The sequence below is a fragment of the Aythya fuligula genome, chromosome 18 (assembly GCF_009819795.1).
Source record: "Aythya fuligula isolate bAytFul2 chromosome 18, bAytFul2.pri, whole genome shotgun sequence".
In the NCBI taxonomy this organism is placed as follows: Eukaryota; Metazoa; Chordata; class Aves; order Anseriformes; family Anatidae; genus Aythya; species Aythya fuligula.
In genome coordinates, this window is record NC_045576.1 from 2,294,991 (window position 1) to 2,321,340 (window position 26,350).

General features: G+C 56.9%; 2 protein-coding genes across 2 annotated transcripts in view; one reads left to right on the top strand and one right to left on the bottom strand.

The window, feature by feature from the left end:
• The window catches only part of NTN1 (netrin 1), an 84,759-nt gene extending 66,324 nt beyond the window's left edge, over nt 1–18,435 (top strand). Inside the window, exons 5-6 of the mRNA XM_032199839.1 lie at nt 8,478–8,552; nt 15,133–18,435. Coding sequence (XP_032055730.1) covers nt 8,478–8,552; nt 15,133–15,461 — 404 coding nt within the window. The 3' untranslated portion in view covers nt 15,462–18,435. The remainder of the gene's footprint in view (nt 1–8,477; nt 8,553–15,132) is intronic.
• Nucleotides 18,436–21,142: 2,707 nt separating this feature from the next.
• The window catches only part of STX8 (syntaxin 8), a 96,608-nt gene continuing 91,400 nt past the window's right edge, over nt 21,143–26,350 (bottom strand). Inside the window, exon 8 of the mRNA XM_032199858.1 lies at nt 21,143–22,215. Within this exon, the coding sequence (XP_032055749.1) occupies nt 22,148–22,215 (68 nt within the window). The 3' untranslated portion in view covers nt 21,143–22,147. The remainder of the gene's footprint in view (nt 22,216–26,350) is intronic.

The window sequence follows — 26,350 nt, forward strand, 5'->3', positions numbered from 1 at the left end:
AGCCAGGCTGCCACGGCCCCTGTATGGAGCCAGGAGGGGGGCTCTGGGCAGGGGAGCAGGAGCGCAGGCTCCTGCCAGAGGCTGGCCCTTGGCTGGTCTCCTTTATCGGAGGCAAACAGAAGGAAAACAAAACCACCCTAACGCAGCGCCTTGCAAATGTAGTGTGAAAGGGTCTGGCTGAAGATTGATGGGCTCGCACATCTGGAGGAGATCAGCAGAGCAAGGGACCAGCCGGAGCAGGGCACGGGGCTCAGGAGACAAAATGCTCATTTTGGTTGCCCTGCTGTAAATCTGGCCTCAGTCTGGGGGGCTCCAGCTTTTAGCAGTCCGAATGAGTAATTAATTCAGCCCTGCGTGGGTATTCTCTTGCTTGTCTCGGGCTGTAAGCAAGGTGATTGATTGACTGTGTGATTGATTGACTGCTGGATTGGCTGCAGCATCCAGCGCCCTGCTGAAAAGAGGTTTCTCATGGAGATCTGCAGTGAATGGCCATGAGCACAATGAGGGGCGAGGGGCTTCCAGGGAAGAAACCTCTGGTCACTTCAAAATATTTCTGAAAGTCTGAAAAGAAAAGCAACTGCTGTAATGCAGAGAAGCTTCGTGCACAACTGCATGGTGCTCCTCCAGCTCCACCGCAGTGCTTCCTGCATCCCTGCATCCCCATAACCCTGCATCCCTGTATCCCTGCACCCCAACATTTCTGCATCCCCCCATCCCTGCATCCCTACATTCCTGCACCCTGGCATCCCTCTATCCCCACATCTCTCCTTCCCCACATCCCTGTACCCCCACGTCCCCACCTCTGGGACCCTGCCACCTCAGGGACCGTCCTCCTGACCCAGGGCAGGAGCTGGGTGCCCACAGGGGCTAGGCATTTTGGCAACACCATGAGCTTCGGAGCAGGGACTTGCAAGCTCAGCATGAAACCCATCTAAATTAATAATATTTCTGAAGTGAAATGAACTGTGTCTCTCCCCTTCCTGAAACATTTCCAGAAGCTCCCCCTTGGTGAAGCAAAGTGCCCCCAGCTCTGGCTCCTCATTGCCATGTGTCCCCCAGAGCAAAGCCTGCTCTGTCCCAGCTCCGGTGACATGGTGACACCCTGCCCCACACAGCACCCGCCCAGCCAGGGAGCTGACATCAGGCTGGGGATTTATAGGGTGGCTGATGCTGCCGAGGACAGACGGTTTCCTATTAATGCCTTCAATCATCTCAGCTGCAGCTCTCAGTGGGGCTGTGTCTGTGGGTGGTGACCCTGGAGCTTGTCAGTGGCAGAGGCAGGGGACAGCTCTGCAGCTGGGACAGAGCATCCCCTGCACGGCCTGGGGTTGGCACTGGTTTGCTCTGGGGTGCCGCCAGCCCCGGCTGTGGCTGCTTGCAGGAGAGGAGGAAGTAGGGGCAGGTGAGCCACCTCAAAATGCCCCAAAAGGACTGGGGACTGTTCCTTCCCTCCCCAAAATGGGCAGCAGGCAGCTGAAGCAGCAGGGAGCAAACCATCCCCAGCCCGTGGAGGGGGTCCTGAGGCAGGACCACGCGTGGACCCATGGGCGCTGGACCTGTGGTGGAGCTGGGAACAGGGCTGTGGGTGCTGCAAAGCACCCGGTCCCCGCTTTCCCTCCTGGCTGCTCCAGGCGAGAGGCTTTAATCTAATTACATGCTTTATTTGCGCCAATTTGTTTTCCAATCAATCTTGTTCAGCCAGAAGAAAGGAGGCTTCTGTGGGCTTATTTGCACCTTCTTGTTCCAGGGGAGAGGCTGGGCAGTTATCCTTGCCGGGAGCGCCTGTGGGCCGCACATCCCGCTGCCCCTGTGCGGGGCTGCCCTGCTGCTGCAGGGGCACGGTGCAGCACATCCCCAGCCCGGCTCTCGAGCAGCCTGGCTCGTAAAAAGAGGCTGCTTTGTGGGGATGGGGCCTTCACAGCCAGGGACGGGCTGGTGGCCCCGGCTGGAGTGTGCAGCACTGGGCAGGCAGGGATGTGGGGCAGGGTTTGGGTCACTCTGACCAGTCGGTCCCAAGCAGTCCCGGGGCTCTGCTGTAGTGTAGACTTTGCACATCTGTTCCCAGAGGTTTCGACAGGGTGCAGGGAAAGAAAACTGTGGCTATCCTGGACAGCTCAGCACATTTTTCCTGCCTATATGGGGCTGGTGCAGCTCCCTGCTGTGGTGCTGTGCTCATTATGGGGCAGGGAAGGCCCCAGCACCCCGCACACGTGTGATGGTGCAAAGGGCCCCTGAGACCAGTTTGGGGACCAGGAGGTGCTGCTGTGCCATGCAGGTGCCTCTGCCCTTGCCCACGGAGCAGACTGGTCACAGACACCCCCCCAGCCTCCCTGCCACCCCCTCAGTGCCCTCCAGCCCCTGCTGCCTGCAGGTGCTGCAGTCGCTGCCAGCAGAGCTGTGGGGTTAAACACAGCCCCGTGCCTGAGGCGTGCTTCGTGCAGGTCCCTCGGGGCAGGTGCAGGCCCTTGGGGTCCCTGCTCACAGGCTGAGGGCATTGGGGTCTGGGGACTGCTCCCCAGGCCACACAACCTGTGCGATGTGAGCTGCCCAGTCCTGGCTCATCCGAGGTTTGCAAACTGCTGGGAGCTGCTAGGGCTCAAAAATGAAGAGCACCGGCTTGTGGGCATCCTTGGCAGGGTCATTGCCAGGTGGGGGACAAAGAGCCGCCTCAGTGACAGGAGTCCTCTGCTTAGTCCATGGCCAAACCAGGAGAGGCGATCCCACTGCTAAAGCACCCAGGAGGGATTCTCTGCCTGAAGTTTGCTTTTACTTTAAAGAAGGCAGCTCTGAGACAAAGACTCCAAGTGCAGTCCGGCCCAAATTAAATTACAGCATCCATCCCAGTTACAGACCGTGGGATCCACGCAGGGAACCCCCTGCCACCCGTTGCACAGGGAAGATGCCCTGGGTGCTCCTCTGCCAGGAGAGGGCTGCTCCAGAGCCTCCCCTCCCTTGGGACGCGTGGTCAAAGGCCAGGAGCTCAAAGCTGGTCCGGAGCCAGCGTGTTTGGCCGGCAGAACTGGCACTCTCTGCAACGACTCTAACAGCCGCTCACCAAGACTGATGGAGGAGATGTTAAAATAATTATTTGGGGTGGAAGCAATGGGCAGCTTCAAAGCTGGAGGAAGCGAACCAGGATTTCATGGTCATCCAGGGAAATGTCCAGGACTCCGGGAGCCAAAGGCACTGAAAACACTCAGCACCAGCCCCAGCACAGCATCACCATCTCCTGTCCTGCTGCTGGCTGGTCTTGGATTGCACTTCATCACCTGGGAGCTCCCGAGTTCCTACAGCTCAGCTTCCACCAGCCTTGGGGATGCTGTGGGATGGCTCCTAGAAATGTTTACCTCCCTTCGGGCACACCAAGCACCCGCCTGAGCACTCATCTAGCCAAGAAACAGGGACGGTGCCTCCACCCCTGCCCAGAGGCTGGCTCCCCCCTCACACACTGCCTCTCAGCAAGCTCATCCTCCAGCTGAAGCTGCTGCCTGCAAGTTTATTTCTGCAGGCCGAGAGGCTGGGGGGAGCCCTTGGTGATGGCAGTGCAAAGCCCTGCTGGGCCAGGCATCCCATGGGAGCACAGGACAGAGCACCTGAAGAGTTTTGTGGGTGCTGGATGGGCTCAGGAAACCTCTTGACGCAGACAGCAGCCGTAGCAAGGCTTTGCTTGAGGCCATCATTGACGCTGGGCATGGACCGCATCCGAGTGTTGGGGTTCCCCAACCCCTCGGGGTGCATCTTCAGCTGCCAGAGCCCACAAAGCCACGGCAGCGAGCCATCCACCTCCATCCCCTGGGCAGGGAGGGTTTTACGTCCATCCCTGGGTGTGGATTTTAGTGCAGAGATGACAGTCGCATCCCACAGGTGTGGGCAGAGCCCCCCCAGCCCCAGGGGCTGGTCGAAAAGAGGAGGAGACGGCAGTGCTAGTGCTGAGCTGCAGGTCTGGGGCGTCTGTGGAGGGGAATTTTAACCACCCCGCACCGGAGCTGACCTTTCCAAGCACAGGTTGGCCTGGAGGAAGCAAGGACCAGGATGTGGCCACATTCCCCACGGTCACTGCCCCCAGCAGCCCCAGTGCAAGGGGCAGCTCAGGCACTGGTCCTCGCAGGGGTGCTGCAGTGCCCTAGCATTACCCAGCAGAAGATTTTTGGCCAATTTCTGCTAGTCTCCAAATTTCCCAGCCCTGCTCTGTCCCACAGTTTGGGATTTGACATTTGGACCCGCACCATCATTTTGAAGCTAGGCCACAGCACACTCTCCCATCCCACCTGGTGCAGAGAGGACACGGGGACACTGTGAACCCACCCCAGAGCCCCAGCAAGATCCGCTGCCCCTCGGGAGTGTGCAGAAGGGGGACAAGTTTCCCTCCTAAGCCACGGAAGTGTCACAGCCAGGCTGTCAAGGCTGGGGATTCCCTCCTGAGCCACGACACCTCCACGCTGGACGTCAGCCCGCAAAGGTATTTAGGGCCTTACCTGGGGGAAATAAATCGGAATTTAGCTGTATAAATTGGGATTAGAAATCCAAATCCCCCGGGGGATCGAAGCCTTATATCTGCGTTTCGAGTTAGGTACCCGGGCCAAGAAATGTGGCTTTAATCGCTCTATCATGTCAGAACCAAGGGGCCTTTCATTTCCGTTCCCGACATGTGGCTTTCGCAGAGGCTTAGCGATCGGTTGGGAACTGCAAGCGCAGCAAGTTGCAACCCCGTGTGTCTGCTCCCGGGGCAGGCAGTGCCGAGCTCTGGCGCCTTCATCCCACCCGGCCCCAGGGGCAGCCAGCGGGCCCGGACCCGGTCAGGGGGTGTGCGATAGCAGAGGGCAAGCAGGACCCCGGTGCTGGGCTCTTCCACAGCTTTCGGTCTTGTGCAGACAGCCCCAGCCATGCACTGCTAAAGCAACCCCCTCAAAACGAAGAAAATTTAAGAAAATAAAATAAATGCAACTTAAAAAAAAAAAAAAAAAAAAAAAAAAAAAAAAAAAAAAGAAGAATTAAGCAAAACGAAGGTGTTTAGCTGTGAAAACTCTTTGCTCAGCCAGAGAATTAGTTATATCAAGGGGATGGGCTGAGCTGCAAAGCTGCTGAACGCTCTGCTGACACATTTTACTAAGCTGCCATGGACACGAAACAGCCGCCCGCCACCTGCTCCCGGCCCTCGCGAGCAGCCTGCGGCCGCTTTCCCTGCTTGTTATTTATCTGTGAAACTCAGAAAGTTTGGGCTTCCTCGCCAGGAGGTGCCTGGTTGTTCCCAGCCCTGGGGACCCGGCGGGGCGGTGCAGGATGCGGCCCCTGTGGTTTGCAGTGCTTCGGGAGCGGCAGCACCGCTCGGCAGTGCAGGAGAAGCATCACTTGGTGGGAGAAGCACCACAGGGTGTGGGAGGGCCGTGTCCTCTGCTAAGCTTCTGGGTCTCTCTGGTTCTGACTGCAAAGATTTGGAGCTGGAATAGGAAAGCCACGTGATACAATCTTCATTTTTTGAAATAATAAATATATAATAAAGGATTAAGTGTAGAAGAGAAGTGCTTTGGTTCCCAAAGTCACAGCCAAAGTGTTTATATCTGGCTGTGCTTTGGGTTTGCAGTGCTAAAACAGGGTTTCGCATGGAAGTACTTTTGCCATGCAGGAAGGAGAGAACTGGGAGCAGAATGGTGCCTGGATCACAGTGCGCCAGTGCTCCTGCACCGCTGTGCTGGGGCTGTCCCAGTCCCCCAGACACAGGTTAGGAGGGACTTGGAGAGGTGTTGGGGTCCCACAAAAGCCCTGGGACTCTGTAGGCTTGAAGCGGGGAAGGATTCAGAGACAAGTCCTGCAGGAGTCTCGTGTAACAAGTGCATCCCACGTACAGGTGCATGGGTTGCCACAGGAGCATGTGCAGCCCTCCTGCCACAGGCACATCATGCCTCTCCTCCCCAGCCCCCGCTGCCCCAGCCTCTGCTGCCCCCTTCCATCAGGGGACAGGCTGCTCCGCCAGCGGGTCCCCAGCTGCCGGGATGTCCCCTGATGGCAGCAGCACATCTTGGCCAGGGGCTAGGACGTGATGGCCTGCGGCACCCCCTCCATGCACTTACCTTGAGCAAGCAGTGAGCATGCAGTATCACCCCCACCTGCAGCACTGCTGGGGACACAAACTGGAGGCTTCGTGTAGATGTTCAGTTTGGTCCCAGAGAGGCCCTGGGGAGTTGCACATGGCCCAGGAGCAGCCCCCACAGGGAGGCAATGAAGCGGAGCAGATCACTCACCCTAGGGGAGTCACACTGATCTACACCAGATGGCTCTGGCCACAGCAAGCTCAATTTAAAGCAGCCTGTGGGGTTGAGTGAAGGGGAAGGAGAAGGGCAGAGCAGGGCTGGTGCCAGCAAGAGCACGTTCAGGGCTCTGCTGGCACTGGGTGGCTTCACCTGTTTTGGGGAGGTGTTGTGTGGGTCTGCATCCTTGGACAGAGTGGGAATATTGTGGTGGGAGCAGACGAATGGGTGAGCTCAGGTGCGGCTGGGGATGCTTCCACACAAAGAGGCTGCTGAAGAGGTTTGGGGTTGTTCAGCTCCCGGCTGCTGTCCCTGTCCTGGTCCCTCTCTCTGCAGAGCTGTGCTGCGCCATCCCCTTCAGCGATGCAGCAGGAGGGATGAATGTTTATAGAGCTGCACCATTTCTGTGCCAGAGGACAATCAGGCTCTCGTCCTTGTGATTACCACAGCCACGATGCTGCGACGGCGCTGGCTGCCCTGCGAAGCCGCCCTGTGGCTGGTCACTTATCCGTCCCCACTCAGCATGCAAGGGAAAGGCTCACGGGTTGCTAGGCCGTGGCACTCACATTTATTTCCTTTATTGTCTTTTCTTTCTATGTTTATGGCTGGGGGCAGCTTGCCAGTGAGCTGGGTCAGGAACAGTTCTGTTCCCTGGGCTCAGTGACACCAGGCAGCCGTGGCCTGCAGCAGCACCCTGACAGACAGGCATGGCCAGGGTCTTGTTAGCAAATCCACAACCCCTCAGCTCAGTGCTGATGAAATACCCATTCCATATTTTATGCAATAGCCAATATCCAGATGTATCACCGAGAAGTGCTACAGCCATGCTGCCACCTCTGTCTCCATGCCTCAGTTTCTCCTCCCAGCCCACTTCATGTCAGTTCTTGGACCTGCCTCTTGCTTGTGCTCCTGTGGGACAGGAGGAATGGGGCCCTGAGTGCTGGGCCTGGGTGCGTGCAGCCTGGTGTGACACAGCTGTGCGGTGGGGGACACGGGGAGACACTGCACGGCTCCTCCCTGGGGCTGTGGATCGCAGCCTGCTGGAGGACAGCCTTGGGGAGCTGGGTCAGCTGCCTTTTTCTGGTGCAGCTGACGTGGTGTGTGGCACAGCGGGGCTGTCCAGCACCCACTGCCCATGGGGTGCCAGCCCTGCCCCACTGACAGCACCTGTCCTGCTCACTGAGCCTTGGGGCTGCTTGGTGGCAGCTCAGCAGGTCCCATGCCACATGCAGCAGCAGTGGGGAAGCCACATGCAGTCAGGAGAGGTGGAGGAACCCGAGCACCATCGCTGTCTCACTGGGGCCAATGTGTCCCGTTTTCTCCTGACCACAGGCTTTGCCCTAGTGCTGAGGACCTGCCTGCAGCACCCATGGGTGGCCAGGAGCCATGGGCTGTGCACAGACAGCATGTCCACTGGCCAGCCATGATGCTGGGGCCTACTCCGTCATGTCACATCCCATGTCACCACGCCATCGCCAGGCCACGGTGCCACTGGGTGATCACCACCATGATGCTGCCCAACCTCACCCCATGCCAAGCGGTGCCCCGGGGGTCCCGGTGCCCCTGTGGCCGTGTGGCCCAGCTCCAGGCCGCGGTGCCAGCTCCCGCAGGGCCGCCAGTGCGCAGCCATCGTGTCACAGCGGTGGGGCCCATTGGGAGCAGAGCGTTCCTACTGGGGCATTTTATTTGCACACTTCACTAGAGTGGACACCAAAAGGCTTTGCTAATGCTTCATGGGCTGCTAATTTCCTCTCTGACCTGCATTGTCGGAGGGTGACCCCAGCCCGAATCTCTCGGCAATGAATGCCAAAGGCTGACACCGGCCCGGGTTAGGGGTGACAATGGGGCCTCTGTGGGCTCCGGGCAGGCTCCAGCACGGAGCTGGAGAACAGGGGGAATTTGTGTGGCTCTCAAAAGCCCTGGGTGGCACAATAAGGGAGGCCCCAGGGTCTCCCAGGAAGACAGAGGAGGCCGGGGAAGCCAGGCTGGGGGAGGCGCAGAAGACGCTGCCTTTGTGAGCAGCTTTCTTTAGAAAGGAAGGGTTTTCTCAAAGCCCCGTTAGACGACCCAACGGGGGCCTGGCAGATGGATATCACAGGCACGCTGCGCATTCACCGCAGGCTGCGGCTTTGAGCCGCCCTCCCCCCCCAAACCCCCCCCCAGCCTTTTCTTCATTTAAAGGCTAATTTGTTTTGTTAATGTTTTCTTGCCCTCCCCCTCTCTCCCCTGCAGACTGTGACTCATACTGCAAAGCCTCCAAGGGGAAGCTGAAGATCAACATGAAGAAGTATTGCAAGAAAGACTACGGTGAGTTGCCCTCGCCAAGCCCTTGCACATCCGTCCCGGCCCCTTCCCGGGCTGCAGCACTTTGGGGTTTGCCTCTGGTCTGGCTGGGAGCGCTTGGCGGAGCGGTGTCCTGCATGTAAAACCCTCAGCCCCACACAGGTGTTGGGACAAACCCAAGCCCCGGGCCGGGTGTCTTTGTGCCCAGGTGTCTGCAGGGCTACGGCGATGCCCAGCCCTGTTCTCCCAGCTCATTCCCAGTGGGGTCGGGCCCAAGTGCTCACCGGTGGCTCCATGGAGGAGATGGTCAGGGAGGCCCTGGGCAGGTGACCCCTCACTGCATCCCCAGCACTGGGAACAGGGCTCACCTGCAAAAACTGGAGCAGAGGAATATACGCTATATATGTATATACACATGTATATAAGTGTGGATGTGCATCGATCCCTATAGATATTATTTCCCCCAACCTGCAATGCAAAAAGCCCCATCCCATCAGCATCACAGAGGCCTGCAGTGCAGGTTCCTCTTCCCTCCCCGGGCACACTCACGGCAGCAGCTCAGCATGCCGGGGGCGTGGTGGTGCCAGCAGAACAAATTCCCATTCATCAGCCTCCATGCGCCTTCCTCCACGCAAGCCCCTGCCCGCAGGTATGCCCTGGGGGCTCCTCAAGAACTGGGGCAAGGCACTGAGCTTGGAGGCAAATATCTGAATCCCATGCCAGGAGCGATGCTCAACACCACCCTGTTACAGGCATTGGGTTGCCCACAGGTGGATTCTCCGCTGGATGATAGGCACAACCACGTTTCCCACACATGGCACTGGCACTATTTTATTTCCTCACCCTGCTTCTCCAGTGTCCTGCAGGAGTTGAGCTCACACTGGTGCATTTGCAGCCATGTGGCTGGAGGACATTTGCAGGGAGTGAGTCTGTCTTTGTTGGGCTGATTCAGATCGGCCACGGGTGTTTGGATGAGGAAAAGAGGTAAAGGCAGAGAACTGGAGCCACATTTCCCACCCGAGCTGTGTTGGCTCTCCCATGCTTGGGTGTAAGGTTGTGCTTGGTTTTGTTTGTGGCTGTAAGGTGGGCTCTGGGCTTTAGCAGCCTCATGAGACCTGGTGAGAGGAAGGCATCTCAGGAGCCTATACGGGATATGAGAAAACCCACAGAGCAGTGCACAGGAAGAAGAGTGCTGGAAAGAGGCTTTCTGGTGTGTGTTATCAAGCAACAGTGCTGCTTCAGAAGGAAAAGTGGCCAAAGCTGCCTGCCTGGGGGAGTGGGTGCAAGGTGGGGACACCAGGATGGTCCCAAACAGAAGATGGCCACAGCAGGTTCACTTTTTGCAGAGCAAAGAGCAAAGCAGCCTGGCCAGGGAGGGGATGTGTGATGTTGCAGGGTAGGAGATGCCATGGGTTAAATAATCCTGCAGGGTAGATGATGCCATGGGATAAACAATGGTATGGGATAAGCAATGCTGCAGGTTAGGCATCGCTATGGGATGACTGAGGCTATGGGATAAGCGATGCTGCAGGATAAATGATGCCATGGGATAAGCTATGCTATGGGATAAGAGATGCTATGGGCTAAGCGATGCTGTGGGATAAGCGATGCTATGGGACAATCGATGCTGCAGGATAAGTGATGCTATGGGATAAGCAGTGCTTCAGGGTACGCAGCGCTATGGGATGATTGATGCTATGGGATAAGCGATGCCATGGGATGTGTGATGCTGCAGGATAAGTGATGCTGCAGCACAACCCCTGTGCTGTGCCTGTAGTCTGTGCCTTCAGCAGAGCCAGGAGGGAAGAAAGGGTTGAAAAGGTGCACAAGGGGGGGATAATAAAGACTTTCTGACTGACACCCCAGCAGGAAGCCAATTAGGAGGCTCTTTTCCTCACCGTTACGCCAGCATCGCCACACTGAATGTCCTAAAAGGCCCTAATTAGCTTGAACAGAGTTACTTCTCCCGCAGGCTCAATCGGGAAGCTATCATCCGCCCCGCGCTCCTCAATGGGGCTTTTTAGCTCCCTTGTTCATTCAGGGATTCAAAGGGGATATTTTCCCTTATTTATTTTTCTTATCTGTTTGTTTTTGGTATTGTTGCTTTTTTCTTTTTCTTTTTTTAAATTGGGCTCTTTCCCGCAAGATCAATTCGGTGCAAATATTTGGAGTGAAACAGTGCATGGAGAGGGCAGGCTGGGAGATTTCAGGGGTGGGGGGGGGGTGTTCAGACTACGGCAGAAACAGAAAATCCCTGTCTGGGTTTATTTGGGCTGCCTGGCAGAGCGCAGGGGTTGCTCAGCTCCCAAGGAGCTGGGGACAGGTGCTGCTGCTCTGGGCAGTAAAAATCAGCCCAGCAGAGAGCTGGGGGAGCAGGGAGCATTGCTGTGCACCGTGGCCGTGCCCCTCTGCAGCACAGCTTTGCTGCAGGAGGATGGAGATGTCCCCTCTGACCCCAAAGCACTCTTATTTCTGCTCTGGAAAGGGGGTTATTTTTATTAGAAAGGCTGATTGGCGTTGCTGCCTGCAGTAACTCCGCTGCCAGGTGTCTGTCGGGAGCATCCCTCGCTCGCTCAGTGCCTCTGCTTCCAGCCCCATCTGGGGGTTTTCCCCCTTCTCCAGGCTCTGTGGTTAATCCCAGCCAGGTGGGAGGCTGCAGTAAGCAAACCCTGCCCTTTTTAATCCCAATATCCCCCCACTCCCATCCCCAGATCCCTTTACTTCTGCAGGGCCAGATCCTGCACCATCGATGCTTGGGAGTTTTGCTGGGCAGCAGCTCCCTGCCTGGGGGTGGTGGGCGCACATCCTGGGCTGAAAGGTGAGCTCATCTGCTCACTTCGCCCTTTCTTGGAAAAAAATCCTTCCTTTCACGGAGACTCCACTTAGTCACCCCCTTTGTCGAGAGGCAGCTTGGCAGGGGCCGGTGGAAAAAAGCAGAATGTGTTTTCAAAAGGCAGCTCCGAAATGAAACGCGGGGGGAAACCCAAGTGCACGTAAAAACCCCATGGCTTGCACCATGGTAAGGGATGGACCCCCCAACCCTGGTGTGGCCGCGAAGGGCTGGGACATCCCGCCCCAAAACTGCATCCCTGGGCTCGAATGTGGCCCTGTGGAAGGGGAACGCGCCTGGCCAGGATTAAGGGTCATAAATCTCCGATATTAAACCGGTAGGAAATTGGCAACCAGAGCAGGCAAAGAGCAGTGCCGCGTGCCAAATAAATTAAAAAATAATAAAAAAATAGCACTTTGCTCCAGTGGGGGAGGACCCAGTGCTTTCCATCCCCAAACTACCATCCCTGTGCTCCCTCAGGCACTGCCCTGGCTCAGCAGCACTCGCGGTCACTGGCGGCTCTGCCAGGCTCCAGCTCCTGGGGCTGTGTGCGGGATGCTCTGGGGGATCCATGTAGGATGCTCTGCCTGTGTGTAGGGTGCCCTGTGCCTACAAGTAGGATGCTTTGGGTTTGTCCACATAGCCCAGTCCCAGGTTTGCCTTGGCAGGGCCAAGCAGGAAAGAAGGAAGTTTAAGATAAACCCTAAAAGTAAATAAAGGGAAAAAAAAAAAAAAAAAAAGGAAAAAGAGATTTTTTTTCAGCTTCACTTTTATTCTGTAATCTCATAATTTTGGTCCCCTGACTCATGGTCTCCAAAAGTTCTGGGGGTGCTGCTTTTCTTTCAGCCTTTATGTGGCTATCCTCGGACGTGCAGTTTCGATAGTTTGGGGTCAGTTTCCTAAATCATCGCATCCTCCTCCCCCTGCTTCCATCAGCAGCAGCCAGTCCCTGGCGCTTTCTTGTGGTTGGCAGCCCCCAGCCAAGGCTCAGAGCCGCTGGGCACCACCAGGGCTGGGGCTGAGCCGTGCTGGTGGCACTGCCCGGTGGCACTGAACCCTCCTGCCCTTCCCGCAGCCCGGGGAACCTCGTGCGCCTTTTCTTAGAAAGAAGCATGGGGTGGGGACAGCCTCCCGTGCACCACACTGGGGAATGCAGTTGGCGAGGTGCCTCCCTGGTGGGATTTGCAGCTCAGCATCGCTGCTGGCAGTGGGGCAGAGCAGGACTAAGGGTTGAGAACCAGGCAGCTCCTCGCCCCCAGCACCTTCCCTGGGCTGCCCTGGCCTCGGAGGGCTCGTGTGGCAGCACCGTGAGCGCTGTTTGCCCACTGCAGAGTGATGTGGGCAAAGCCAAGTGAGCAGAGAGCATTGCTTAGGAGGGAGGCAGGAGAAGGACAACCCCACGGGCTGAAGCCAGCCTCAGGGCAGTGAGCCCCCCAGATGCCTGAATCCCATGGGATTTTCCAGGCGGAGGGATGGAGCCAGCCTAGGAGCTGCCAAACCTCCTCCTGGCATCTCCAGCACCCCTTGGGAGATGATGGAGTCCCCAGCCTCCAAAACCCCTGGGCAGTTCACCCCGAGCTTCAGCTCTGAGACCACCGAGGCTTCTCCAGGGGTGCTGCAAACCCCTGAGCCCACAGGGTTGGACCCAAACCCAGCCGGGCTGCAGCTCCCGGCCCTGCGGAGCTCGGCTGTCCTGCAGGCAGCAGCTCGGGGGCTCTGGCTCCGGGCAAGCCGCGTGTCCTAGATGCAGAGTTTGAGGGCATAAAACTTGCTGTCAGGGAACACAGCTGCAACGTTGCCAGCCAAGCCTTCACCTAAGCTTTCACTCCTTCCACTTCATTAATAAAGGGAAAAAAAAAAAAAAAGACGGGGCCCTGACATCAAAAAAATACAGACTGTGTATGTTAGAGCGGAGTTTCCTGTAACCACCTCTCTCCGGTTCCTTTTCATTCATTTTCTCCATTTTGTCAGTGTGGACCCAGGCAGGTCAAAGGTTTAAGCTTTTTTGGAAAGATTTGTTTCCAAAAAATAAAAATTGGCTAATCTTCACATTTTGTTACCTTCACACCAGACTGGGAAATACATGGTCAGAGCTTAGGGTTGTTTTCTTTCTTCTCTCTCTCCTTTTTTTTTTTTTTTTTTTCTTAATGAAAGCATCTGGCATCTGTGACATGCTCTGACAGAAAAAGAAAAAAAAAAAGAAAAAGAAAAAAAACACATATATTTTGTAATGTGTTAAAAAGCATTGCTGGGCTGTGCAGCCCTGCAGCCCCCTGCCCTTCCTAGCTGGAAATCAGCCTGCATGCTGCAGCTTTAGAGCAAGGGGGATGCTGACGTGCAGCTGATCTGTGGGTGCAAAATTCATGTGTTAACAAGGCAAATCTCAGATTTTTGCCCGTTTTTGTCTTTTTTTATTTTTATTTATTTTTTTTTTTTTCTGTTTTGTTGAGCCTGTTTCCCCCTGTTTTTGCCCTCAGGACTGCACCCATCTGGGATGGGGTCAGTTTCTGGGAGAGGTGGGCAGAGGGGGTGAGACTGTGCCAGGGCTGGAAAGGAGGTGGAAAAAAGAGGAAAGGCTCAAAGGTTCGGTCAAAAAGCATTTTGTGGTTGGACTGGAGAGGAAAAGGCAGAACGCAGCAGGGCTGCGCCTCCTGCACGCGCCAGTCCCAGCGGTGCCACCTCCCCCGGCTCCCGGCCAGCGCTGGAGCCTCGGCCGGCGGCGTCCCCTCTGTCCCCACTGCTCCCCGTGCCCCTCGCCTCATAATTACTGAATAAACGGGAGGGCTGTGTAGCCGCTGCCCGGTGATGATGCCATTTTCCTGGAAGCCGGCGCTGGGTGAGGAGCTGAGCGTTTAACCCCGCCAGAGGCAGCGGCTGGAGGTTTGTGGGCAGCTGCAGGAGGCTGCGCACCGGGAGCTGCCTCTGGCCCTGCGCCTCCTCTTCCTCCCCAGCGGCGGGGCCAAGCGCTCCGCTGGCCTCATGGCCAGCGTGTCCCCGTCCTTCCCTGTGGCTGGGACCCCCGTCTGCAGAACCGGCGTGTTTATGGGAGGCAGCAAGCACGTGGGAGGCATGGACGTGGCCAGCAGGGATGCAGGAGGAAGAAGAGGAGGAGGAAGGCTGGCAGAGGTCACCCTGACCTGCTCAGGGCCACCTGGGCTGCAGCCTGGGGCTGCCTCTTGGGACAAAACCGCACTGGCTGCAGGGGCTTCTGAAATCAGCCCCGATCCTCACCCTTGAGCGCTTCGCTCTCAGCTCTGTGAGAGCAGGAGGCAGCACACAGAAGAGGCAGAGTCTGGCAAACATGAGTCCACCTCATTCTGAAAGTTAATTGATGGCTTAAAAACTTTGCAGGTGCCAGGGCAGATGGTGGAGGCAGCGCTGCACAAGCAGCCCTGGGGAGCTGCCCCATCCGTGCTCACTTCATGGCCACATCCTGCTGGCCCCTGGCACATCTCCAGGATGTGAGCAGGAGAAAGAGGCTCCTGCCATGGGTAGGGCAGCTCCTGGCCACCCCCATACAGCCCTGTGGTCCATGGGGCAGCCCGGGGGGACCCAGGGGCCTTGCTCCTGGCAGCTGCGGCCCCTCTGCCACCAGCACCGGCTGCTGCTGCTCTTGGTGAACCCCCGGGGCCAGAGGTTTTCTTCACGCAACCACCCCGTTGGTCGCTCCCTTTTCCTCTCACACGCCGTTAGGTAGGGCTCTGAATTCATTCCCTTCCCACCAGCATGAGCTGTAACATCTTTTCCTCTCTCCTCCTGCCTTTTTTTCTCCAGCTGTCCAGATCCACATCCTGAAAGCGGAAAAAAATGCCGACTGGTGGAAGTTCACGGTCAACATCATCTCCGTCTACAAACAAGGCAGCAACCGGATACGGCGCGGAGACCAGACCCTGTGGATCCACTCCAAGGACATAGCCTGCAAGTGCCCCAAAATCAAGCCCATGAAGAAGTACCTGCTGCTGGGCAACAACGAGGACTCTCCCGACCAGAGCGGCATCATTGCGGACAAAACCAGCCTGGTGATCCAGTGGCGGGATACGTGGGCCCGGCGGCTCAGGAAGTTCCAGCAGCGGGAGAAGAAGGGCAAGTGTAAGAAAGCCTAAAGGAGGAGAAGGCGATGGAGCGCGCGAGAGTGAGAGTCTGAGTGTGCATGCTGCTTTGTGTAGGGCTGGGGCGGGCAGGGCCGGCGCGGGGGAAAGCTGCGGCACCGTGTGCTGGGGGGCACGGCCGTGCCAGGCGGGCACCTCACATCCCAGGATAAAAAAGGATAAAAGAAAACAACACAACAAACCACCAACGGCAAAATCACAGACGTGGCAATTAAACACCATCGTGAGAGGAGGGGGGACGCGGGTGTGTGGCGCTGCTGATGCTGCCCCTGGGCTGGAGGATCCGGAGACACCGAACTGCTTACAGCTGCTGACACCAGGCTGGGAACACCAAGGCTGCAAGAAACAAATCAACAGTGATGCTGGAGATGAGCTCCCCTCCCCAAAATACACACAGTGAGATGAGATTGAACCTAAGAAGAACCTCAGAAGAACCTAAGCAGAGGCTCAGCACTGAGGACCAGACGGTGCGGGTTGTGCCAGGGCTCGGCCTCGATGCTCCCCCACACTGCACGGCCTGGGGCAGGACGAGGTCTCCGTGTGCTGATCCCACAGCACCAGGTCCCCCACCCATGGGCACCTGAGGCAGCGACTGCCACTTGGGTGCCCTGCTCCCCTCCTGGCCACAGGTTCCCACTCAAGGAGTTCATAACCCCAGGAAACACCCAGAAAAAACAAACAAACAAAAAAAATGGCATCCCGTAGGTGCTCTGAAAAACCTCACCCCAGTGTAACCGCAGTCTCCAGCCATGGCCACCCCGATACCTTCATGGCCCTTCTGCTGCCGCCCTCAGGACATGCTGGGAGCTGAGCCCCCGGCTGGCAGCTGCTGAGCCTCAGCCCCCCAAAAGCACCCCAAAAAGCCCCCAAAAGCACCGTGGTGCTGCCCCCGCTCCTTCGGGAGCCGCCGGCTGCCCCTGGCAGGTGCCCCCTGGGGATGCGGGGAGGCAGGACAGCGGTGCCAAGGCTCTGCCTGCCCCATGGGACTGGGCGCAAGGTCTGGCCCACCACAGCTCCCTGGGTTGCTCTTCACCTTCCACAGGGCGAGAGGAGCTGATCAGCCCAGGGGGAATGCTGTTCCCGACATAACCTCTAACATCTGAAGCCAGGCAGTGGCCGCATCGTCTCCATCTCCCACCCCAGGGGCACCCAGGGGCAGGGTGCGGGCAGACGGGGTGCTGAGCCGCTCAGCACCCAGCCTGAGCCCCCGTGGCAGCAAGAGCCGGGGTGGAATGGCAGGGAGGGCAGGCCAGGTACCTGGAGGAGAAGCAAACATTTAAGTTGCTCCGAAAAGCAAAACCTCCCTGATATTTTTCCTTTTAGGAAACTTGGAAACATCCATTTTATGACATTTTCCAGTGGTTTTGCCTTGTTTTATAGCAATTGACAATATTTATATAATGACATAAACTACCATAAAGCGAGGCAGCCATGTAAATAGGTGTAAAGGGGAGGGCTCCCAGGGAAGCCCTGGCAGTCGCCACGTGCTGGAGCCATGGCAGGGAGGGCGTGAGCTCCACAGAGCCCCCTCATTCGCACAGCCCCGCAGAAATGAACTGGGGTACCAGGAAATTCAGGGGCACCAAGCCAGCCACCACACCAAGCCACAGCTGCCCCCTCCTTACTCCGGGCAGACTCGGTCTTCCTCACTTCAGGGCTCAAGGACAGGCAGCAGACTTGCAGCTGAGGGAACCCAAGCCACCAAGAAAGACAAAATCTGAGCTTTGGTGTCCAAATGGAGGCCTGAAGCCCCAAAGCCGGGCTGGATGCACTCCTCCAGCCGGCATCAGGGGATGCTTGGGGCAGCCTGGTCCCTGTTTAGCCAGGACGAGCCACAGGTGACCGCACTGCTCCCAACAGCCCCAAAGCAGCCGGATCCAGCCCCGAATCTCTTCTTCACCTGCACAGCGGGAAGGTGAGGTCAGGGGACTCGGGGCTGCCCACGCCACACACCCCGCACTCCCTCAGCCCCTTCCCAAGCCTGGCGAGCACCGGGTGCCCCCCAGCACCCCCCTGGGGATGAGCCCCGGCCCTTTCACTGCCGCTGGTGTTCGGGAGGCAGCGGGGGAAACGCCACGTGCCCGCTGCCTGCCAAGCCCAGCAGATCAGGAACGGGGCTTGCACAGGGTGAGAGCAGCTCGGGGACACCAAGCCCCTGTCCCCATCCCACTGCCAGCCTGCTCCGAGGTGGCTGCAGGAGTTCTGCGCTCACCAACAGTCGCTCCATCCATGCTCCCAGTAAGCCCGACCTGCTGGAGCAGCTGGTGCAACTGGTGTGCTTCCCCTTGGGATGCCCCAATTTCGGGGCGTCTGGGGATGCAGCTGCTCCCTGCAGCCTCCCCTGCTCCAGGACACATCCTGGGGACAGGGGACTTCGTCACTCAGCGGGGACCAGATCTCACTCCTAAGCATCACCGCCACGGCCAGGGGTGCAGCAGTCGGGGTGGGGAACGAGGAAACCCCACCATAACCCCCAGGAACCGCAGCGCCCACCCACTGCCTGCCCTGCACACCCCACACCTCGGCCCCTGCGAACCGCCCCCGTCCCACGGCCAAGGAGGTGGCAAAGAGCCGGGGGGGCACGAGCAGGGGCTGGGATGGGGCAAAGGGGCTGCGGCGCCTTCAGCGCAAGATCGGAAAGCAGCTGAAATGCCAAAACAATCATCACTCGACGGTAGCACCCGACAGGAGTCGTTTCGTCTCGTTTTTGTTCGTCTCGTCGTGTCCGTCCCCCCCGCACACCCGCTCCTCTCCGGTCACACAGACCTGTCACAAAACCTGTGTTCGTTGTTTTTTTTTGTTTGTTTGTTTTGGTTTTATTTTTTTTGTTATTTCTGTTAATATCTTGAATTGTAAATGTTGTTTAGTTATGACCATTGCATACGGCTTTGGGCGATGTTTCTTTACAATGCATACTAATATATTATGGTTATTATATATGAATATATTTAATGACACGTGAAAAAGTTGTGGATTTTCTTATTGTTTTTCTGAATTATTTCTTTTTTTTTTTTTTTTTTTTCTTTGTCTGTTTCGTTAGATTGGCTGTAATTGATCCCGAAAGAGCTTGTAACTGTTCAGCACCCACGCGGTAGAACTAAAGTCAGAACCAGTTGAATAAACTCTTGTAAACCGAACCCATCTCCGTGCTCCTCTGCTTCCTCCCGCCCCAAGGGGCCCCGCTCCGCGCAGGGGCTGCTGAACCCCCCCCGGCGCCCCCAGTACCCCCGGGGGCAGCAGGGGTGCCGCGGGCTCACCAGGCACATGGGACCGGGTCCCTGGGGGTGCCTTTGGGTGCTGACACCTGCGGGACCCTCGTCCAGCACCAGGAGCAGGATCGGGGGCTAGGTGCGGGGATGGGGACAGGGACAGGGCTCTGGGGGGGCTGCCAGCCCAAGGGCCGTTCTCAGGGCCCCCCTTTGCTCCCCCAGCTACGGGATTTTGAGTCCCAGCAGCCGGAGTGCTGGCAGAGGGAGGGCGCAGTGGGAGCGAGGCAGCAAAATGCTTCCAGAGAGAAAAACACGGGCAAAAGGTGCTGCAAACGGCAGAGGGGTCAGCCCGCGTGACCCACGCTCTCAGTGTCTCCGATAATTTATTAATTCGAAAACATCTCCGAGGTCAGAAATCTCAGATCTTTATTGCAGGGACAAATGGGTCAGCAGTGCCCTCAACTCCGCCCCGGGGCTCTCGGCGGCTTTGCAGAGGAGCAAATGGATTTCCCAGCCCCGCCGGCGATCCCCAGGGCTCAGCCTGGTCCCCGGCGAGCGCCGCACTCGCGGCATCTGCAGCGGGGCGCTCGGCGCGGCTCCAGGAACGAGGGCACCCGAAAAGGCACAACTGCAGCACCCGCTGCACCCCGCGGGCATGGGGCAACCCCAAGCACCACACACCCTGTGCCGGGACACCAGGGCAGGGGGGTGACAGCGGGGCAGTGACAACGCGACCGAACCCCACGACCCCGGCTTCCCAACCCTGCTGGCTCCGGGGCTGCCGCGAGCTGCTCCGCTGTTTCAGCCTTCCTTCTTTTGTGGAGCCAGGAGACAGAAAAGCGCTCCACGCACAGCAGAGCGCTGCCAAATCCACTTCTTTTTAATAAAGCTCCTCACCCACATGACACGTTAAATGTTACCTAAAGGGCAAACCTCAGAATCCCTTTGTTAGACGTTTCAGCAGAGCAATCCTCGTGTTCCCACCTTCCCCATGCACCAACAGAAAAATGTGTTTGAGGACAAAACAGACCAGAAAACATCTTTTTTAAAGCCTCTATCGACTCAAAGTCACTGTCCCATTGATCAGGATGAATTATGCATCCATTCTGCCCATCCTGAGAGTTTAAATAAAGCCTTAATTCCCTCTGTAAAGTGCAGTTTTAATCAGAAAGCCCAGTCCGCAGGCTCGTCGTGATGAACCGAGCTGTGCCGCTGCCAGCAGAGCCCAGCGGGGCAGGTTTGGCACCCAGCTCCCCCCCTGCCAGCACCGCGGGAGCGCATGGGTGCTGGAGACGTCTCCGAAGCTCCCTGCTGCTCCTTTCCAGCTGGGACAGCCTTGCTTAAAGCTCCATTTCTACTGAGATCAAGCAATAAACTAATCAAAAACCTGTTGTGTCCTTTTGGAAACCACAAGAAAGTAGAACTATTTTTTTTTTCCATCCCTCCTTTGAAGGTTGTAATATGAAGCATCTTTGCAAGGGAAAACAAGCAAAACAGAACAACCTGGACTGGACTTCTAAAGGACTTAAAGGATTTTCTCCAGCAAAGCACATGGAGATGTGTAAGGGACTCTGGTCCTTTGCACTAACAGGCACCGCTCCAAAATCTCACCTTGTGGGCAGAACAGATGCCGTTACCCACCTCGAAGCCCAAACCCAAATTTCCACCTGTTTGCAGAGCCCAGGAAGCCAGCGGGGCACACCCGGCCTTGCCCCAAGACCGGGAATCCCACTGGGGGCACGGGTCTCCCCAGCAGCCCCTCACTCAGGAGGGGATTTTCAAAGCCCCCTGCCCGTGCCACGCTGCAGCTCCTGGGCTGTTTCCTGCAGAGCTCCGAGCTCCACCTGCCCTGCGCTGGTCCCCGGAGCACAGGCAGGAAAGGGCGAAGTGCTGGGGCTTTTCAGCCCCCGGGAACAGTTCCTACCCGTTAGCAACAGACACGCATTTGGTGGGTGCTCGGCAGCTCTGTGAATCCGCTGCCTGCTTCCAGCAGAACCATCGCACGCTGCCCTTTCCAGGTCGGATCCTGGAGCCTCAGCTCCAGCTGCAAGGATTTAATGAGAGCAGTTCTGCGCTCAGATCTGCACACACTTCCCAAGGGGTCAGTGCCCGAGCCCCAGCCAAAGGATGGGGAAACTGAGCAGGGAAGAGGGGATGGCTTTGTGCCCCGGGGGGCTGCACAGTGCCAGCCCCGCGTCCCCCCTCCCAGCGCAGCGCTGCACCCGCGGCACCTCTGGGTGCGGAGGGGAGGGCGGCAGGGGCAGCTCGGAGCCCCCAGAGCACGTCTCTCACCGCCGTGAGGGAGGACCCAGGGCTGGCAGTCATTACAGAGCCGCAGGATGTGTGCCGAGATACACGGAGCCACTTCTTTCCTTCTCAGAACCGGCTCTGAGGTGCTGGAAGTGTGAGTGAAATCACTCGCCCGTAACACGAGATGACAGGAAACGTTGAAACGCCAGGCAGATGAATTGTATATAAATGGATCAGCTTTTATTCAACAGTTATTGCTTGCTCTATCAATTCTGAAATCAAATTGGCGCATGTAACAAAATAATGATTTTTTTGGCCAGAAGTGAGCGTTCAATACTTCTTTTTCATTAGTTTTTAATAGGCAATCCTTCCCTTCAGTATTAACAGTGTGTGTAAAGTTATAAAAGAAAGAGGCAGATCTCAGCTGCTGAAATTAGTACGTTAATAGCAGCGCATCTCCTGTGGTCAGGCGGAGGCTGCCCCGAGCAAGGCAGAGCACGTGGAGAGCGCTCCTTCCCCATGAGCGCATTTTGGGCAAGGTTTTCCACGCTTACGCACCTGGTTGTGTTAAAGCCCTGCCGCTGTTTACATTTCTATCTGCAGAGATCAACACCGATAATTCTCCCCCAGCAGCCAAAGGCTGACTCACTCGTGGCCATTTCGGAGCAGCTCATCTGGGTTCCTGCGCTCGGGATCAACGCTTCCCCGCAGGGCTACGCCTGCCCTCACGCTCCCCATCCCACTGCGAGCTACATGCATGCATTCCCTAAAACATGTATGCCTTGAAAAACAGTAAGAGTTTTCAGTCTGGAGAAAGGTATCAGAAAGCACAGGAGCCGCTGGTGTCCTCCCCAGCCTCACCTTCACAGCTGGCAGCACGTCAAAGCCCCTGGGACAAGCGGCCGCCCAGCAGAGCAGCAGAGGGCCAGGGAGCGTGCCAGCATCACCGCCTGCTTAGACGTGGAGGCACTGCCAGCTGCATCCTCCCAGAACGTGAAATCAAGGTAGGAAGAGTCCTTTTCAAGTTCAAACCCTCCAAACCAGGCAGCACTCTTCAGCTGTGCACCGAATGAAGGAACGGATGTCTGCCGGACACAGCTTCATTCTAACACTGTGGAGTTTATTGGAAACACATAAGGGCTTTGCACAAAGTTGGTCTCTTCTGTGGAGTCGTCCATGCTCAGCTGGTGAGCAGCAGCTCAAATGGGCCCCACATTCGCCTTACTTTGTTGGCCAGACAGCAACCACAGCAATTGCAATCAGCAGCAACACAATTACCACCAGCATTCCTGGAAAAGATGAAACAACACGTTAAGGTTGCTGCCTTCATCTTTTACAATTGGTCTTTTGCAATTAAACTCTTCCTCCCCGTCCTGCTCCCCCTCCCTGCTGAGACAGATTTTCCCCCAGGCTCACCGCCTGAGAGCCCTTCCTCACCGCCCCACCAGACCCTCGCACGCCGATCACCTGCACCGCAGCCCGAACCCGGCAGCCCCACTGGCAGAGCAGTTCCTCCCCAACTGACCCCCGAATTCAGTTTTCGCTGTGCCTGCGGAGTATCTTCCTACTTCAACATCTGCCTTGCAAAAATTAAGGGGCAGGTTTAACGCATTGCAAGCACAGTGAAGCTCTTCTACAATCCCTCTCCACCATCCCACTGGGGAAAGGATTATTCAGAAGGAAATCCAAATTGCATCAGGAAATTGTTTCCAATACAAACTACTCCCACATCCAGGCAGAACGATCTGCACAGCAGAAGCAGCGCGTTTGGGGACGCGTGTACCTGGCTTCAGAAAACAAACCCCAAGCAGCACGTGAGGGAGCCTGGCGGTGCTCTGCCCCCGCTCTGTGTGCCCAGCCCTCCCGGCTGATATTCTCGCGACTAATTCAATCTCACCGATCCGCACGACTATTTATTAGCTCAGGCATCCAACGCTGCTCTGCAGAAGGCTGGTATTAAGAGGGGCACGTTAGCAGCAGAGCAGTCGCCCAGGCAGGCTCCCCACAGCCCCAGCACAGAGCGGCTCGGTGCCCGTGGTACGGGGCTCACCGCCTGGACACTGCCCTGCCACAGCCCAGAGGAAAGCCCTTCTGGGCAGCCAGGCAGGAGGGGACAGGCAGAAACGCTCTCCTGAAAGCAGACCGGGTGCCACCGCCTCCCAGGCACCAAGAGCCCCAAAAGTCAAGGCCTGGCACGGGCACGGCCCCCAGGGCAGCGGCGCTGCGCTTCCCCCGGGGCTGAGCTACCTTTTAGTTATCAGCTGTTTGTGCTGGTATCTGCTCGGCGCTGTCCTGCCAGAGCTGTGGGAATATGTTAGGGCTCCAAGAGCGGAAAAAATGTCCCTTCGCTTGGTCCGCTAACAGATGACTATTACTCAACCACTTACAATATTTACAAGTCCAGCTCATGGCAATTAAGAAAGGATGTATTAAAATAAACTCCTCTTTCCAAGCTGGAAAAGGATATTAGACATCGCTTTTTGTAAATAGTGTCATGTTTTCTGTGCAGAAACGGTTTCTGTGCCAGGGGTCCGTGATTTTTTTCCAGCGCAGCAGAGTTGCCACCACCACAACTCCTCCTCTTCTGCCCAGCTGCACGCGGGGGGGCAGCGAGCGGGGCACGGCCGCAGCGGGGACAGCCCATGGGCCGCACGGGGCCGCGTCCTCCTGCGGCAGCTACGGCCCCCGGGGACACCCTGCCTGTACACAGATGATGCTGCAGCACGGGCTACACCTGGATAACACTGCGTTAATCACACTGAACAGGGAATGGGCTCCTAAAAATGTCTGGCTGTTGCTGCTGCTTTCTGCCCCCGTCCAGCAGCGTGATCCAGGCGTGCAGGAACCAGCGGGGTGCTGGACCACGAGCGGGTGACTCGCTCCCACCCCCTGGCAGGGCTGAGGCGCCGGCATTCAGCTCAGGCGTAGCCCACCCACCACCTCCAACTCACCCATCAGCACAGCCTGCTGAATTAACACTGTGCAAACACCATCTCTACTTTTACTGCACTTCTAGTCTCCGTGCTTTTACATCTTACTGTGCATTTTGAGGTACTCAGCGAGGCTGGAAGCAAACAGCCTGCTTAAATAAGGAAGAAGCAAGATCTGATTAAGCTTCTGCATTCACGTTCTCTGTTATGTTTTGCACTGGAGGGAAAAGTTTTAGAGGGTGCAAATCCTTTGTGCAGTTTCGGTGTAACAGTTTATGGACTTCAGCAATTAGGAGACGACCGAGATCGGTTTCTTGGAAAACACTCCATAGGTGTGAATTAGTAACGATATGGAGTAGAGTTAATGGGGCATAATTATTCTTTGACAACTCCCAAGAAAAACTCCACATAAACCAGAATTATTACACAGCAGGAACCAGGGAAGGTGGGGGACTAATAAAGTCTGGCTAATGGGCAGGGGCAGAATGAATAGGAAACTCGAGAGAATGGGTAGGGCACCAACAGCAGGACAGCAAAACGAAAGAAACTTCATCTTTTTCCTGGAAAGAGACTGGTACTAAAAACCTGGAGCCACTTTTCTCTTTCCAAAAGCAGTGGTCAAGTATTTACTCCCCACATGAGAGACGGGGAAGCAGAGATGGCACGTGTCAGCGCAGCGTAAATCAGAAACCAGCCAGCATTAAAGGCTTATCTGATCCTCACAGTATGCACAAGAAGAATAGGACAACGTAAATTGGCAATAGCATACAAATTTCAAAGTACCTCTTGCATGATAGAGACCAGATGTTACGCACATTGTATTTTTTCCTATACTACAGAATAACAGATTAGAAGGATCTGAGGCTTTAAACTTGGGTGTTTCACAGCGCGCAACATGCTTTCCTCCCCAAAACTGCAGATAGGACCTGACAGTAATTATGCATTCTGGGTTCCCTGCCTGCTTTGCCTTTCTTTGCTCAAGCCCCCTGAAACACAAACAGCCCCCTCGACAAGAGCTCCTCAAAGGAAAGTTCACGAATCAAAGCCACCAACAAAGCCAACGGGAGCCGGAGAGCAGCGGCAGCAAGAACCAGCTCCCTGCACAAAGGAGAAGCGAGCAGCGACAGAAACGCTCGGAAACGTGCTGCAGGGGAAGGTGAGGAGCGACAGCAGGAGCCTGGGCGCAGTCGTGGCCATGGGCTGGGGCAGTTGGAGGAGGCTCTCGAAGCTCCACGTGCTGCAGAGCTGGAGGCCGTGCCGTTGTTTCAGTGCAGAGGAGCGGCCCAGGGCTGCAGGACGCCGAATTCCCCTTCCCCTGCCCCTTCCTTGCTGCCCCCATGGCTGCCCGAGGCCCTTCCCGCGGCGCCGCAGGGGTTTGGGCACCCAGGGAATGAGTTTTCAGCCCCAGCTCGCGCTGTGTTTTCCAGGGGTTAATGATGGGCACGGATGCAGTCAATGGCCCAGGACCGTGCCGCAGGGCCCCAGCCGGGCAGGGGGAACATCGGGGTGCCAAAGTCCCTGCTGGGAACGGGACCACACTTACAGCCCGGGCACTCTGGTGTGCTGCCAGCTGTCCTCAGGGACCACAAACAGCACTCCGGCAGACGACAGCCCAGTTAAGTCATTTCATTTCCTCCCTTCCTCCCAACCCTGCCTGCCCCACAGCCGCGGGGGCACAGAGCACATCCCTGCCCCCAGAGCCGGGCACCCACGGGGTGCAGGGGACGGGGGCACTGCGGGGCAAAGCTGATGGTGCTGCTACCACATCTGTAACCTCACAGGCTGCTTAACGAGCTTGTTTCCCCTCGCCAACTCCTGCAAACCCCGCACAGCCCTGACAGGTCGGCTTCCTCGGAGGACAGCGGGTGCCCACCACCTTGTGCTTGCCATTAACCACCCAGCATCTCCTGCCCCTCCTGCTGCCCCTTCAGACCGAGGCCGCTGAGCCTGACCGACCTGCAGGTTCGTTGGGGCATTTCTAATTCCCCCTGCTAACGATGGCTGGAGCCCGGCAGAAATTTCTGCCCAGGAGCACCGAGGAGGAGAGGAGCCCTCGCAGCACCCACACAAAGCAGCCAATTGTTGCTTGTCAGCTCGGCGCTCATGCCAGCTTTGTGACAAGGCAATATTTACTGTGAAATATCCACTTATTGTGCTGAATATAACTCCTGGGAATCTGAGCGTGTTTAGGATCTGGCAGGGATTCAAGTGCCTTTGCAAAGGCAGGCAGGAACTTTGTCATAAATACATCTTGTTTTGACAACTCCCTCTTGAATATGTGTCAAAAGATTTCTGGGCTGCCTCTATCAGCCTCTCGACGTACCATTAACGCCGCGGCGCTGCCCCGTTGGGTTTGCTGTGCTCCTGCAGGACTGTGCTGGGCTACAGCAACCCCAGCGAGGGTCTGCTGCGGCGACGGTCACTGCGAACGGGGCTGAGGCTCCGCTTCCACACACCCACACCGTTCTCTGGGGAGGGGGGATCACACCTGCCA